Consider the following 14,437-nt stretch of genomic DNA (forward strand, 5'->3'; position numbering starts at 1 on the left):
GTAGGCGCAGCGTTGCGTGGATGCAGGCCGTGGTATCCCTCCGCAACCACAGCTGTGCGGAGTTGGTTTCGCTGACTGGTCGCAGGACTTTACAATAGAAAAAAAAAAAACTTTAAATGAATTTTATGCTTGTTTATTTCTGTTTTACAGTGTTTATACATGCGTCATATGATGGGACATCATGCAAGAGTAAGTTAGTGAAATGCCCAAATTTAAGAGCGTATCAGCACCATGGACAGTTTCCAGGTATCATTCATGCACAAAGGACAAAGTTCAGCAGCATTATATCATTAAACACATCACATGCCTGTTTATGGCACAGTCAGTATTATACCAGCCAGTGCAGTTTATTGTTATAAGTTGGCATCAAGTGCTCTGCTAAGCACTCAACTATAAGCAGACTATAAGCGTCTGTCTCAGGCAGGTCGAGGCAGCAAATGTTAGCTGAGTCCAGGCTGGAGGGAAATCCAATTTATTTATTAGTTTTTGAAGTGACAAAAAGGAGAAGATATGCAGCCTATCGTGGCGTTTTAAAAGGGTAGCTGTGGGCAGGGCTGGCAGAATGAAAGAAGCAGGAAGTGTTTTCTTGCACATGACAGTCAGCTGGTTTGCGTCACGTGATCAGAGCTTTGCGGAAAAACTGAACGGAAATGGCAGGATCGAGTCTACTTCGATTTATGGCGTTTATTGCCTTTTTATTCGCCTTTTTCGCTACAGGGAGCTCCACTGCTCAAGTGCCAGTTCTACTATGGTCCAGTGGCAGGTAATAGTTCATTATTTATTATTTATGTGTCAAGTAAGACTCAATTTAACAGTCTACACAAGCTACCTGTGCTTCATGCTAATGCTAACACTTGCAGCTAGCTAACTGTGTTAATTAGACCCAGACAAAATTCATAGGCTAAAATCTAAAAAACAGAATTTATGACGTTTGTTTTAACTCAGAAAGCTTAGTTTTTCCTCAGTTGATTTGGTGCAATTAGTCGATTAAAATAATGTCTCTCAAAACACTGAAATCTCTTGCTGATTGTTCACTATAAATTAATTTCTTGTTGCTTGCATACATAATTGACAGGACCCAGTGATGGATAAAATGGATTGCACTGCTTTTCTAATTATGTGTGTTACACTCAGACGTGCAGCATGAATCATGACATGTTTTTGCCAAATATAATGTTACATAAATTTATAATAATCTTGCAGTGTCCTATATATTTGAGATGCACCTATAAACTAACGTGCTAGCATCAATAGAGTTACCACAGTTCCTTTTTATATGGAGCAGGCAGACATTAGACAGGGGCAACTGTAAGAGGTGGTTTTGTCAGGAGGCACAGAGTTGATGGTTTCACAATGACAAATTTTGTATTGTAAGGGCAAATATCACATATGAAATAGATTCAAATTTGGACAGTCACAACTGACATGCGATTGTTTTATGGAGACATTTGTCCTGACAGCTTTATTTTTTATCTTTAGGAACAACTGTTACTCTAATCGTGATTCCAATACGAGTATAAGGTGCTATACTAACAGTAAAAAAACATGTGAATGTAGAGCTTTTACTTAGAACTAGCGTTTGCATGACAAGAGTTTTGATGTATACCATTCAGTTGGCTGTGGATATAATTTGACTTCGCTAAAGAGTGAAGGAGAAATGTTTGACTGTCTTGAGTGTCGGTCTTTTGCAGGACACATTAAGTGCTTTGCTGCACAGTATAAACTGATGCGATGTTTGTACTTAATGTTCAGACTACTGCAACACTGTTGAAAAAAATGTGTTGGGTATCAAAATTTGTCTTTATCTTTCCTGCATGTTTAGCTTACCACCACTGGCCTCACCTGCAGCTGGTCACATCACATCCAATGACCAGTTGACTGCCTACCTCACATCTGCCTTTGGCTCTGGCCCACACACTGTGCTGTTCTTTCTGCAGGACAAGGTCAGTCCCTGAGACATGAAATCTATATTCCTGCTCTGTAGCAAATGTGGTTACAGTATGTAACTAAACAGATTGGAGCTTCTCTGATGTTTTCATAGATTTCACTGTTCATCTATCAGAAAGAAAGCTTATCCTTGGATATGTAAGTTGTGTAAAACAGGGTAGTGATGAGTCATGTGTAGTTGCACTGTGGTCCCATGTGACACAGTCTTCTCATTCTGGTGTGACAATGAGCTTTGGCATTACTTCCCCTTTGACAGTTCCCCTGTAACACATTGTTAGGGTCTATTCTCTTATTGTTGTGACTTATTAATTGGATTGATGTTTTTGTTCATTGTAGTTTTCATTATACGTTTGAATTTCTCAAATGTTTTATTGTCCTTATTTGTGTTCAGTTAAGCAAAGATGACTTCACAGTCTTTGGTGGAGTGTTTGGAAACAAACAGGATAGTGCCTTTCCAAACCTTGAGGTATGTTTTAATAACATATATATTAGTCCTAAATGAAGATGATTTTGTCTGGCTAATAACACTGATAATTTTTTCCACCCACACCTTTTTAAGACTGCACTGCAGTCGTCTTCCTCATCAGTGACGCTCCCCGCATCAGAGTGGTCAGGCTCCTCTGCCATCCTATCTCTGCTGCAAGAGAAGCTTGGTGTCTCGCCTTTGCTTGTAGACGCAGACACTCTGTCGCATCTCAGCGTCGACACATCTGTCAGCAATCTACTGCTCATCAATCTTCCTTATTGTACTGAGTAAGACTTGTTTTCCGCAGGATATCAGTGAATAGAAGTATACTTTTACTATTTTTAACTAGGTGAAAATTAACATTTTGACTGTTTTATAGCTTGCACAGGTCTTGCAAGGAAGTCCTACGTGACAATGGTGAGTTTTAACTGTTAAGAGATTTAATAGTTTAAAAGAATCAGAATTTTTTTTTTTTTATTGTGCAGTGTGTAACTCAATGTATTTTGCTTCAACAGATGAGATTATTGGAAAGGTTCTGAGTGTCATGAAAGCTCAAAATATCCCCTACACTGCGATATACACAGGGCTCCAGCCATCCCGAGTAAGAACTACTAACTAGCACACATAAAAGTTGGCACATCATGTACCAGAATAGTACTTTTTTATTGATTTCTGTGTGTTGCAATATTAATTTTGATTTAATTATCACTGCAGGTGATTTCAGAGACATCTGTGTCTAACCAGCTGGTGGGGCGGTCCTTGCTCCAAGCAGTTGTACCTGATGTCAAACCTCCCATCATGTTCAATGTATCCAACAGCCCTTGCATAATGCTTTGGGCTCAGAATCTCAATATCAGCCTCTCAAGCACTTCACAGTGGATCGACCTTGCTGCACAAACACCTTCCTTGACAGGATCCCTGTGTAACGGCAGTAGCTCACTGTGAGATGGCCAGCATGTTAGCATTTTTTGTGCCTGTTGACAAGAAGGCGTCAGTTTTGTGTTATTTACAGGAAATAAATAATTTAATGGATTCTTCTTTTCTCACTTTAGGCTTGTCCTCACTTATGAATCGGGTTTTACCCTAAGGTAAGATAAATTGCTATTTAAAGGAATAGCTAGATGTTTAGTTATCAAATTGGATAAGAAGATCAATACGTCTCAAATATGTTACTGCAGCCAGTTAGCTTAGCACCAAGACCGGAAACCGAGTAAAACCATTACCATACCTCGATCAAAATACTTGAGTTTTGAAAGTGGATTTTCTTACCTTTGGACACAGCCAGGCAACCTGCTTCTTCTTTTCAAGTCTCAATACTAAGAGAAGCTAACTGGCTGCCGGTTGTAACTTCATATTTAAGGGACAGGTGTGAGAGTGGTATTTATCTTCTCATCTAACTCTCAGAAAGACAAATAAGCATATTGTTGCAAAATTTTGTACTATTCCTTTTAATCATTTGTTTAAAATATTTGTGACTAAATTAGCATCATCTTAGCTATTAAACTTATTCACCATGTTTTCAGGGGCATTAATCTTAAGCTAAATCACTGTCTCAGCCCCAGCATAATTTTTAGACTACTTTTTATCATCTATTAAATCTGTGTTAAGTGTGCCAGAGTAGTGCCATGTATAACTTGTCTGTCTTCACTGTCTTGATACTACCACTAGAAGTCGACCAGTCAGTAATTTTCAAATTATACACACGGGTGTAATTTATTGGACAATTTAGCCATCAATAATTAATAACAATCATAAACATTTGTCACAATTCTATCTATGAATACAAGTCTTTTACATTTAAATGCTGTCGTAAAGATAATCAGCAACACTTTTCTGTTCATCTCCAGTTTTGCCATGAGACGGCAGTTTTACCCTGTGTCTGCACGAAACTGGTTTACCTTGGACTCTGTGCAACTGCAGTCTGGTGGTCTAACTGCATCTTTCATCGGGAGTCGCAACATCTACGCCCCTGCAGAGTATTCCTACCACTGCCAGTCTGTCAACAGCTTCCAAGATGCTCTGCTAGTGCCAAACAACACCAACCAAAACACCACACAGTGGAGGCTCAATTTTATCGACTTCCAGGTACAGCTATAATACTGCATTTACATCCTGACACTCAATATTCCAGCAGCAGTGCCTCATGTACATTGTAAATGGAGTGTTTTCTAATAACCAGGTGTCTGTATAATCTTCCTGTTGTTCATTGAGTGCTTTATGCATGTCATTTTATGATACAGATTCAAGGCTTTGGTTTGGCCAACGGAACAGATTTCTCCTATGCCAGTGACTGTGCAGGTTTCTTCACCCCAGGGATTTGGATGGGGCTGCTGACTGCACTGCTCATGCTGTTAATTTTAGTGTATGGTCTGCACATGATCATGCAGTTAAACACTATGGATCGCTTTGACGACCCCAAAGGTCCATCGATTTCAGTGCCTCAGTCGGAGTGAAGCATTTCCAAACACACACACTAGGCCCTCAGTCCTTTAGTGCCTCCTATTAGATCGTGGACCTGGGAGAGTCCCTCCTTGTCATGAAGCTTTTGTATGTTTGGGCCTTTTTTCTTTGAAGATATCTCTCCTGTAGTTTGCTGTCCTGAATCCTTCCACAGTTGTCTTTGGGATACCTTGCATTCCACTTCATCTCTCTACATTTACAAGTGCCAAAATGGGTGCTTTTTCACAAGTTGAGTTTGAGTGCATGTGCTAAAAGATGTTTCTGTGCCAGTGTTGGCCAGAAATATTTAGCAATAATTTATCATAAAAGAGAATGCCTTATGTGCCAACATGGATGTTTTGCTGGATGCTGTAGGACAGTTTCAGACCTCAGTTCTTAATTTTTTATTTTTCCAACTGTAATTTAAAAGACTACTGGTTATGCAAGAAGTGCCTGTATATAAAGAGTATATTGCGGTTTGTTCTGAAATGTTGCAGTTTTGGGATTGCCTTAAAAAGTATGCTAATACTTTTGTTAAGTGCCACCACTTCAATCCGATGTTTTATTGACAAGTAATTTATTTATAAAGAATTACCTTTTAACGCTTGGCCTACCTTTTTAAATTTTACCTCTTGCTTCGGGTTCATCAACGCATTTAATAGCAGTGCCTCTGTTCTGCTTTTGTCAAAACGTATTGATGTGCAATTGTCACGACATGTACATTGTCTTTAATTGAAAATAAAGATATCTATAAATTGTGATTTTTAGTTGTGTTGTTTAACGTTTTGAATGCAAAGACGCACAAGTAAAGTGTAGCCTAATCTTTCGCACCAAGAAGTTTGTCAATAATTTGCATAATTATGTGCCACTTCCTGTTGCTATAGTTACAGCAAGTCAAAACACGACGACGTCATGCCATAGCTTTTCTTTTGCCTACAGTTCAGTCGCCCACAGGTAGTATCCAAAATGTCAGCAGCTCCTGATCGGAGGGTAATATTTGGCAGCTGTCAGGAGAGGAGACTCTTTCCTCTTAATTACGCACCAGACCGGCTGGGAAACCAAATGACACGAGAGGAAGCGCCACATGTCGGCCCTGGCTGCTATGACAACCACGAGGTTCGTCTCTGAAATAACTGGCCAAGCTAATAAGGGTTAACATTTTTATTTGTAGATTAATTTGTCCTCGTTCCGTCTTTCATACAGAAGTCATTGTGTTTGAAATCATAGTTTTCTAGTCGTTTGCTTTGTGGTAAGTGTACATGTTATATGACAAAAGGCCTAAAATCTTTACATTTCCTTTACAGTTTGGCACCATAGTTTATGACTTACAGAGGACTCCGGGGAGTAAGAAAGGATATGGTCTCTCTGCGAGGACTGCAGCTCGCTTTCCCCAAGGTAGCAAGGTACATGAAACACAAATTAGTCTATTTTGGTTCCTGTAGCCTAAATTACATTTAAGTTGCCATTGCTGGTTTATAGGGCCCCTCCACCCACTTTACACATGAAGTTCAGTTTATTTGTCACAAGGCCTGTGCTGTAAAATATAGGTCTCTGAAAGGTGCTTTTCAAAGCTCGGGGTTATCCAAGCCTGGGGTTTTGAAACTTCAATTTAAACAAACAGTACATCTATTAATACAAACTGGAGGTTGGGAGGGAGTGGGCATTTAGGCAGCAGTGAAGGAATAAACATCCCAAACTTAAGTAGAAGTACTAATACTACACTATAGAAATACTCCTGCATTCAAACTTACATATTTTTGTTTAAGTAAGTAGTAAGTATTATCTGCAAATTAAGTAAAAGTACTGATTTTGCAGAAAAATGCTCCCTGGCAGTGTTTTACTATTGTATGTGATGTTTGTGGATTAATATTACTGCTGCATTAATGTGTATGTTGCTTTTTACTGCTGTAGATGTTTAAAGTTGAGGAAATTTAACTACTTTACGGTTTGGTAGTTTAATCTGCAGCTATCATTATATTCTGTAAGATAATCATGTTTGTTTGAGAACCATTTAGCTACCTTTTCCAGCTGATCCCAGGGGGGTGTAAACTAGTTTATTTATCTTAAGGATACTTTTATAAACCTATAAAAGGAACACTTAATCAGTTTATCAGAAATTCATCATCAAATTTGGAGATAAATGGTTTTCATTGGACAGGAAGAGTGTGGAAACTTGTAATATTAAAGCTGCCCCAAGTACAATGTTTCCCTCTGAATGTGGTGGAGCAGAAGTACACTGCTCAAAAAATAAAGGGAACACTAAAAGAACACATCCTAGATCTGAATGAATGAATGAAATAATCTCATTAAATAATCCTTTCTTTACATAGTTGAATGTGCTGACAACAAAATCACACAAAAATTATCAATGGAAATCATATTTATCAACCCATGGAGGTTGGAGTCGCACTCAAAATCAAAGTGGAAAACCACACTACAGGCCGATCCAACTTTGATGTAATGTCCTTAAAACAAGTCAGCTCAGTAGTGTGTGTGGCCTCCACGTGCCTGTATGACCTAGCATTGTCTTGCATTAGCGGGAACCCTAGGCCGACCGCACCAGCATATGGTCTCACAAGGGGTCTGAGGATCTCATCTCGGTACCTAATGGCAGTCAGGCTACCTGCACATGGAGGGCTGTGCGGCCCCTCAAAGAAATGCCACCCCACACCATTACTGACCCACTGCCAAACCGGTCATGCTGGAGGATGTTGCAGGCAGCAGAACTTTCTCCACGGCGTCTCCAGACTCTGTCACGTCTGTCACATGTGCTCAGTGTGAACCTGCTTTCATCTGTGAAGAGCACAGGGCACCAGTGGTGCATTTGCCAATCTTGGTGTTCTCTGGCAAATGCCAAACGTCCTGCACGGTGTTGGGCTGTAAGCACAACCCCCACCTGTGGATGTCGGGCCCTCATACCACCCTCAGGGCTCTGGCAGTGCTCCTCCTGCTCCTCCTTACACAAAGGCGGAGGTAGCGGTCCTGCTGCTGGGTTGTTGCCCTCCTACGGCCTCCTCCACGTCTCCTGATGTACTGGCCTGTCTCCTGGTGGCGCCTCCCATGCTCTGGACGCTACGCTGACAGACAGCAAATCTTCTTGCCGCAGCTCGCACTGATGTGTCATCCTGGATGAGCTGCACTACCTGAGCCACTTGTGTGGGTTGTAGACTCCGTCTCATGCTACCACTAGAGTGAAAGCACCGCCAGCGTTTAAAACTGACCAAAACATCAGCCAGGAAGCATAGGAACTGAGAAGTGGTCTGTGATCACCACCTGTAGAACCACTCCTTTATTGGGGGTGTCTTGCTAATTGCCTATAATTTCCACCTGTTGTCTATTCTATTTGCACAACAGCATGTGAAATTGATTGTCAATCAGTTTGATTTCACAGGAGTGTGACTGACTTGGAGTTGCATTGTGTTGTTTAAGTGTTCCCTTTATTTTTTTTTGAGAAGTGTATAAAGTTGCATAAAATAGAAATACTCACATACAAATTTGAGATACTTGTACTTTACTTTAGTACTAAGTTACATAACACCACTGCCAGGTGGGGAGGTTTTGTTTAAAGATGATATTATGTTACATCGTGAGAATTGTAGGATGTGGCGTTTTGTGCGCTTGACCCATATTACTGACTGAAAACAAGGACATCATAACTTCTACTGCTTTGATTTGACCATTATTTTTTAAATCTGGCCCTAACTTTATGGAAGTGCACTACTAAATCACTGGAATAGCCCTTTAACATGTCAAGTTCAAGATAATTACTTTTTTCCACCACCAGACAGCAACCCCTTCCCCACAGCAGTACCAGCAGGATCAAAGCCAGTCCAGAGTCCCCCCTCCTGCGAAAACACCTTTTAACTCAACCACACAGAGGTTCAGAAGCAAGTCATGTATAACTGAGGACAGCCCAGGGTGAGAGAGACACAGCTTATAGTGTAACTGTACTGAACTGAGCTGACTATTGTTTGTTTTGTGATACAGCCCGGGGACATACACTCATGATGCAGTGACAAACAGGAAAGTGAGTTGGCCAATGTGCTTTGGGAGGCCAGACTGGTCCAGACTGCCTCAGCTGGAGAAGAAGTCACTCAGGGTGAAGGTGGGTGAAGCAAGCCCCATTCTGTGAATTCGGCCAAATGCCCTGAAGGTTTTGATGCCAAAATAAACAACAAACAAGGGAACAAGATTTTTTTTTAAAAAAAGATAATTTCTAGACTTTCATTAGGTGTGTTCAGTGGATGCTGAAAAAAAAGATAAAGAGATCAACACTGTTGCAGCATTTGTTTGTGTGTGAAACCATGCCCAACTTTTGACTGTAATGTGACATAATGCGGCATTGCACTGTGTTGGCCAATCACACATTGTGAGTAAATTACTCTGTAACAACATATTTCTACCGTTTATCTCGCAAACATGGTCAAAGTTAAATTATTTTCCCTGTAAAAACTTCCATAGGTTGTAAAATCCTGTCATAGAGAATTATAAATATTTGCAATGTTTTTGTGTCTGAGAAATCTTCAAACTCATGGATGTGTTACTCAAGCTGGACTTCCTGGATCAGATTTCATGTCTCACTGGTTCCTCCTTCAACACAGCCCCTTTGTTGTTTTAAGGCAGTCTGTTTATGTTTTTCTCAGAGGAATTTTATTTTGTGGGATAAATTGTGTGTCTTGTTATACAGAGCAATATCTAATGCTCTTGTCTTTTGTTTTCTTCAGCTACACAGTGAAAAGGAGTTCCTGAAGCACAGGAGCAGAGTGGCTTACCTGAGTTTGTACTATTAACTCTAAAGCTGATGGACAAAAACCCATCATGACACTGATGGTGCCTTTATCATATTTTCCTGAACTTCTGCCGTCAATAAAACAACAAAAACATTTCGGTTGTAATAAAAAGAAAAAAAAGAAATATATATTTCTTTATTCACAAAATGACTGGATTCCTGTATGGTTTGTTTCACTATAATGTTGCTTAGGTAAGGTTACAGAAAATTCAAAATGAGGGGTTGCTGGAAAAATGACAGTTAACAAAAAAAAAAAAAATTCTTCCATAGTCAGTATACAAAAAGCCAACAGCAGTACTGGTCCCAGCATTGAGCAAACACAGCTGCTGGTCCCGGCTCACATCACCAGGCCGCTCATCTGTGTGAAGGGAATCACTGACTGGACTGCTGACAGCATAAACCACTGTGACAAATGTGAGTCTGTTGGTTCGGGCGGGTCCATACTCATTTCTTCCTCCTCACTTTGGGTTTCTTGACCGGCCGGAGGTACGGGTTGTCGATCACGTTGTCCTCGCTGGCCTTTGTAGAGGGAACGACGCCGCTGGAAGGGAGCATGGAGTTCTCTTTGTCAGCTCCTGGATCATCCTTAATGAGGGAAACAGGAGGGAAAAAAAACGTGGAAGTGAGCATTTTCTACCAACACAATTAAAACTAGACTAGTTTTAAATTTTGGGAACTACGCTTATTCACTTTGTCAAGAGTTTCATGAGAAGATTGATACCCCTCTCATATCTGTGGGTTAAGTATAGAGCTACAGTCAGCCTGTGCTTAGCATAGTCTGGCGTAAAGACTGGAAAAAGGCTCTTTTCAGGTAAACATCTGCGTACCAGCACCTCGAAAGCTCACAAATAAACACATATTTTTTGCGTTTGTCAGCTCAGAAATGAAGGTCGCTGCTTCCGACCAAGAAACAGCATTTAAATCCTATGAAAGCACAACTTGTAATTTTTAGATTTCTGTTTTTGAATGGATTTAACATACTATGTAATTTAGCTAGCTTCTGAGGTACAGGTAGCCTTGTTTTTTTTTTAAACTTTGGACAGAACCAGGCTAGCTGTTTCTCCTCATTTCCAGTCTCTATGCTAAGCTGAGCTAACCATCTCCTGGCTCTAACTTTTAACTTAAACAGATAATTGAGTGGTATCAGTCTTACTCGGCGCAATACAGCTTTGAATTCAAATTCAACTAAGTCTCAATGTCAACATAAGTCCCTCAGAACATATAGATCCATGTGCGCTTGTATACAATTTCATGTAGATTATACAAAGGCTCTGTGACGAACATCCACTGTACGGTTGAATGCCAGAAATATGGATCCCAGTACCTCCCCCAAATTCTCACAAAATCCTGCTCTCGGTTTTGAGGAAAAATACCCACAGGAACACAAGATTTTTAGCATTTGTTTGTCTGTGTGTTGTTCCTGTATTGAAAACAATCACGTGCTGGAATAAAGACACTGGGCAAATTTCAGTAGTGAAGACTTACACTGATGTTGTTTCCTGCTGCGTTCTCGCTGTCTGTCTGATCGTCCTGCTCAGAAGAGTCCGTCTCCTCAAGAGTCTGCAATTCCAGCTCTGATGGCAGGAGGGCGCTGAGATACGGGATGGTTGTTGGTCGTGCTGCGATCACTGACAACACGGTTGTGGGGATTACAACTCATGTAAATACAACATTCTTTCAGTAGCATAATAAAATGACTATAATAAAACACAGAACAAGACAGATATGTTTAAACAACATTACAACCGATTTTTGAAATTCAAGTCTGCTTTGTAGAATCACTCACATGGGAAGGCAGTGACGTCGTCTTTGAAGAGGCTCTCAGTTTCTCCGGTCTTGGCCATGAAGCGTGTGAGCGCTCGCTCCACGTCTCTCCTCTGACTTGCTGCCTTCTCTCTCACCACTTGGTAATCTGACATTGGCTCTCTGAACGTCTGAGCACAGAAAGGAAAACACACCTCACTTTTTATCTGTTACACATAAAAATAAGAGGTCTTGATGGTTGATGCCCTGATTGCAGTGGGGAAACTGAACGGCATTTCCATGTCATTCAGGGAGAATCAACATTAAACATAACAGATTATATTTTATCTACATGTACAGTATTACCAGTTGAAAATGTCACGCTTCGGGGTTTGTTTCAAGATCTCTATAAAGACAGTTCTGACTCACTGGCGTTTTGATGTAAGTGTGAGGGTCAGGGAACTCTGGGAAATGGCAAGGGATGTGAGCTGGATGTGTGCGTTTCTGTCCAGCTGACAGTGCTTTGGGAGTCACAGGTGCGTTTGTCACTGGAGCTGAAATTCACAAGATCCAAACACAAAGACAAAAACTCAGATCACAGCAGTGTAGGGCTGCAACTAATGATTATTTTCATTGTTTTCTAGATTAATCGATTAGTTGTTTGGTCTATAAAATGTCGATCAGTGTTTTCCAAAGCCAAAGATAATGTCGTCGTAATATCGTTATTAATATGCAGTTTATTGTCGTAGAGAAAAGAAACCAGAAAATACTCACATTTAAGAAGCGGGAATCAGAGAATTTTTACTTTTTTGTCTTAAAAAAAGGAATGACTAAAACCAATTTATCAATTATCAAAATAGTTGCTGATTCATTTAATAGTTGACAACTAAGCCATTAATCATTGCAGCTCTACAGCTTTGTCATGAATGTCAATTTACAGTTTTCACATTACAATCAATGTAGGAAGTGAAAATACCATAATTAATCAATTTCATAACCACGCAAATAGAGCAGAGGACCTACTTACGGGCAGTTATAACCATCCTCTGTGATCTCTTGGCATACACAGGCAGCGTGTCAGCATTGAAACCTGCAATGACACAAATAGATTAAATTATCTCCTATGTATTACCTTTTGCTAATAATGTATTATTCAGATATTGTTGTTTACCAGTACTTACCCATTTCAATAAGTGCGACCACTGTATCCGACAAGGTTGGGACGCTTCTGGCTGTGTGTTCACAATAAGCTTTAGCACACCGACCTATTTCAGTTATATCTGAAAGAGAGACAAAGCATTGTGGTTCAGTGAAGTCTCTGCTTATGTACAATTAGCAGATACAACTAATGGATGAGTCTCAATGATGGGTCATTGCAGGAAACAAACAAACACAATTGGTCATATTGTTTTAGTATCAACATACATAATTCAAGTGTACAGTACTAAGACAAGGTTATAAACTTAGCAGCTGAAGTACATACAGGAAGTGATTCATCAGCTCTAGTTGAACAATTCAAATTTTGCTCGCAGCAGCAAATGAATGTAGCACAACAAAAAGCTGTATTTTACTGCCCGTAATAAGGTCAGAATTGGGGCCTAAACTAACCCAACTAACTGGCTAGGGACATCCCTAAAACTCAGTAGCAGCAACAATAATTATGAGTGACCTCCACAGGGCTCAAACTATATCTACAAACAATGAAGCCTACACAAATGTAATAAGTTCAAGAGCAACGCATCTCCCTGCTGCCATGATTACTAAAGACCCATCAGCCGATTGAAGAGCTGTGCGGAAATGCAAAACATCCTTTTGGTCCATAATCTGTCTCTAAATTTTGGCCTCTTTTTTGTGCAAAGGAAGGTATACCAGCTTCAAAATTAAAACTCTTCTCCAGTGCTTTATTTATATATTTCTGTATTACACCAAATGTTTTCAGCTATCTTGCTGTCATCAGGGTCGAGTCTGACGTTGCATCCGGTTTTGTTGATCCGTCACGTCACTTATACAGTTCACCACCATAGTTAGTCTAAAACATTTGGTGAATAAAGCTTGGTTCCCTGGAGAAGAGTCATGCAACTCGTTTTATATATATTCCACTAAGCAGCTCGGAGGAAAATGAACACGGGCACATCCTGAGTGGACGGAGGCTCTACTTTAGGATTCACACATACAGCTCTGCATCATCTCAGTGAGTGTCTCCACCGCTGCCTTCTCTGCACTCTCGAAGCCACTCTCTGTCAGGAGGGCACTGACAACGACCTGCAGGGTGCGACGCCGGGCCAGGTGGTAGTTCTCTGCAGGGCTGGAAGACGCTTTACCACCACTCCCACGCTGAAAAACACACAAGGAACAACATATTAAATAAGGGGGGGGACACATCAAGGAAACTGGCTCATCACATCATGAAAGGAACAAAACATAACACTGAGAACCAAGGTACAAAGCTCTTACAACACATTAATCGACAATATAATAATAGAGTTTATTTCGTCGGCAGGCATGATCTACCGGAGCACGTGTACATGCGTTAGGTGTAACGTTAATGATAACAAATACAGAGAACACATGGTTACCAGAAATATATCCACGACCTGCAAATGATGAAACATAACGTCACGAGCGTACAGGGAAACATTCATTCATTCATTAGCATTTACACACAAATTAACCACATAAACTGTGACGTAGCTAACCGGACAGTCTGTAACAAAATACAGCAGGTTCATACTAGATTCAAGAGTAGTTACTTTAAGTTATTAACCCTTGTTAAGACACATATACGAGTCTCTTCGTTTAGGCTGGTCTGACTGTGCTAGCTTAGCTTAGAGAGCCTTAAACCTGACTGCATCCTGCTCATGATGTATAAACTCCATCTCTTACCCCTCCTGCATTCAGTGAACCTCCCGATGCCACCGCAGGATCCGCCATCTCTAATTATTTGGGCTCCACTCGTTGAGTTAAACTGATTTAACAAACAACAATTAGATTTTTTCGACGGCCGTTTAGCCGCCGTTAGTAAACAGACTGTGTAAATTTATGTCGTCGTTTCC

At 40.5% G+C, this 14,437-nt stretch overlaps 3 protein-coding genes across 3 annotated transcripts; 2 read left to right on the forward strand and 1 right to left on the reverse strand.

Annotated features, from left to right (window-relative positions):
* The first annotated feature begins 605 nt into the window (after positions 1-605).
* Positions 606-5,613, forward strand: atp6ap1b (ATPase H+ transporting accessory protein 1b). Its single transcript, XM_038722324.1, has 10 exons — positions 606-763; positions 1,823-1,943; positions 2,339-2,413; positions 2,507-2,700; positions 2,793-2,830; positions 2,929-3,014; positions 3,128-3,354; positions 3,466-3,501; positions 4,261-4,498; positions 4,654-5,613. Exons 1-10 carry the CDS (start codon positions 651-653, stop codon positions 4,864-4,866), a joined length of 1,341 nt encoding a protein of 446 aa, XP_038578252.1. The 5' UTR covers positions 606-650; the 3' UTR covers positions 4,867-5,613.
* A 76-nt stretch (positions 5,614-5,689) lies between these two features.
* On the forward strand, positions 5,690-9,762 carry LOC119905367 (protein pitchfork-like). The gene is made up of 5 exons (XM_038722326.1): positions 5,690-5,968; positions 6,157-6,255; positions 8,637-8,770; positions 8,840-8,957; positions 9,577-9,762. Exons 1-5 carry the CDS (start codon positions 5,819-5,821, stop codon positions 9,640-9,642), a joined length of 567 nt encoding a protein of 188 aa, XP_038578254.1. The 5' UTR covers positions 5,690-5,818; the 3' UTR covers positions 9,643-9,762.
* taf8 (TAF8 RNA polymerase II, TATA box binding protein (TBP)-associated factor) lies at positions 9,758-14,437 on the reverse strand. The gene is made up of 8 exons (XM_038722325.1): positions 14,268-14,437; positions 13,559-13,718; positions 12,566-12,664; positions 12,412-12,474; positions 11,814-11,938; positions 11,428-11,575; positions 11,127-11,269; positions 9,758-10,226 (listed from the first exon to the last, which is right to left on the reverse strand). Exons 1-8 carry the CDS (start codon positions 14,313-14,315, stop codon positions 10,086-10,088), a joined length of 927 nt encoding a protein of 308 aa, XP_038578253.1. The 5' UTR covers positions 14,316-14,437; the 3' UTR covers positions 9,758-10,085.

Source organism: Micropterus salmoides, unplaced genomic scaffold (assembly GCF_014851395.1).
Source record: "Micropterus salmoides isolate LMB-PRFRI ecotype aquatic unplaced genomic scaffold, ASM1485139v1 Ms_hic_scaffold_16, whole genome shotgun sequence".
In the NCBI taxonomy this organism is placed as follows: domain Eukaryota; kingdom Metazoa; phylum Chordata; class Actinopteri; order Centrarchiformes; family Centrarchidae; genus Micropterus; species Micropterus salmoides.

What these genes read in the sequence shown, in the direction of transcription:
- atp6ap1b (XM_038722324.1), top strand. Translation starts at nt 651, where the DNA reads ATGGCAGGATCGAGTCTACTTCGATTTATGGCGTTTATTGCCTTTTTA. An exon ending in TGTTCTTTCTGCAGGACAAG is followed by an intron (nt 1,944 to 2,338) that starts GTCAGTCCCTGA and finishes ATTTGTGTTCAG; the next exon opens with TTAAGCAAAGATGACTTCAC. An exon ending in GAATCGGGTTTTACCCTAAG is followed by an intron (nt 3,502 to 4,260) that starts GTAAGATAAATT and finishes GTTCATCTCCAG; the next exon opens with TTTTGCCATGAGACGGCAGT.
- LOC119905367 (XM_038722326.1), top strand. Translation starts at nt 5,819, where the DNA reads ATGTCAGCAGCTCCTGATCGGAGGGTAATATTTGGCAGCTGTCAGGAG. An exon ending in GCTGCTATGACAACCACGAG is followed by an intron (nt 5,969 to 6,156) that starts GTTCGTCTCTGA and finishes TTTCCTTTACAG; the next exon opens with TTTGGCACCATAGTTTATGA. An exon ending in GCTTTCCCCAAGGTAGCAAG is followed by an intron (nt 6,256 to 8,636) that starts GTACATGAAACA and finishes TTCCACCACCAG; the next exon opens with ACAGCAACCCCTTCCCCACA.
- taf8 (XM_038722325.1), bottom strand. Translation starts at nt 14,315, where the DNA reads ATGGCGGATCCTGCGGTGGCATCGGGAGGTTCACTGAATGCAGGAGGG. An exon ending in GGTCGCACTTATTGAAATGG is followed by an intron (nt 12,475 to 12,565) that starts GTAAGTACTGGT and finishes GTGTCATTGCAG; the next exon opens with GTTTCAATGCTGACACGCTG. An exon ending in ACACTTACATCAAAACGCCA is followed by an intron (nt 11,576 to 11,813) that starts GTGAGTCAGAAC and finishes TTCTGTGCTCAG; the next exon opens with ACGTTCAGAGAGCCAATGTC.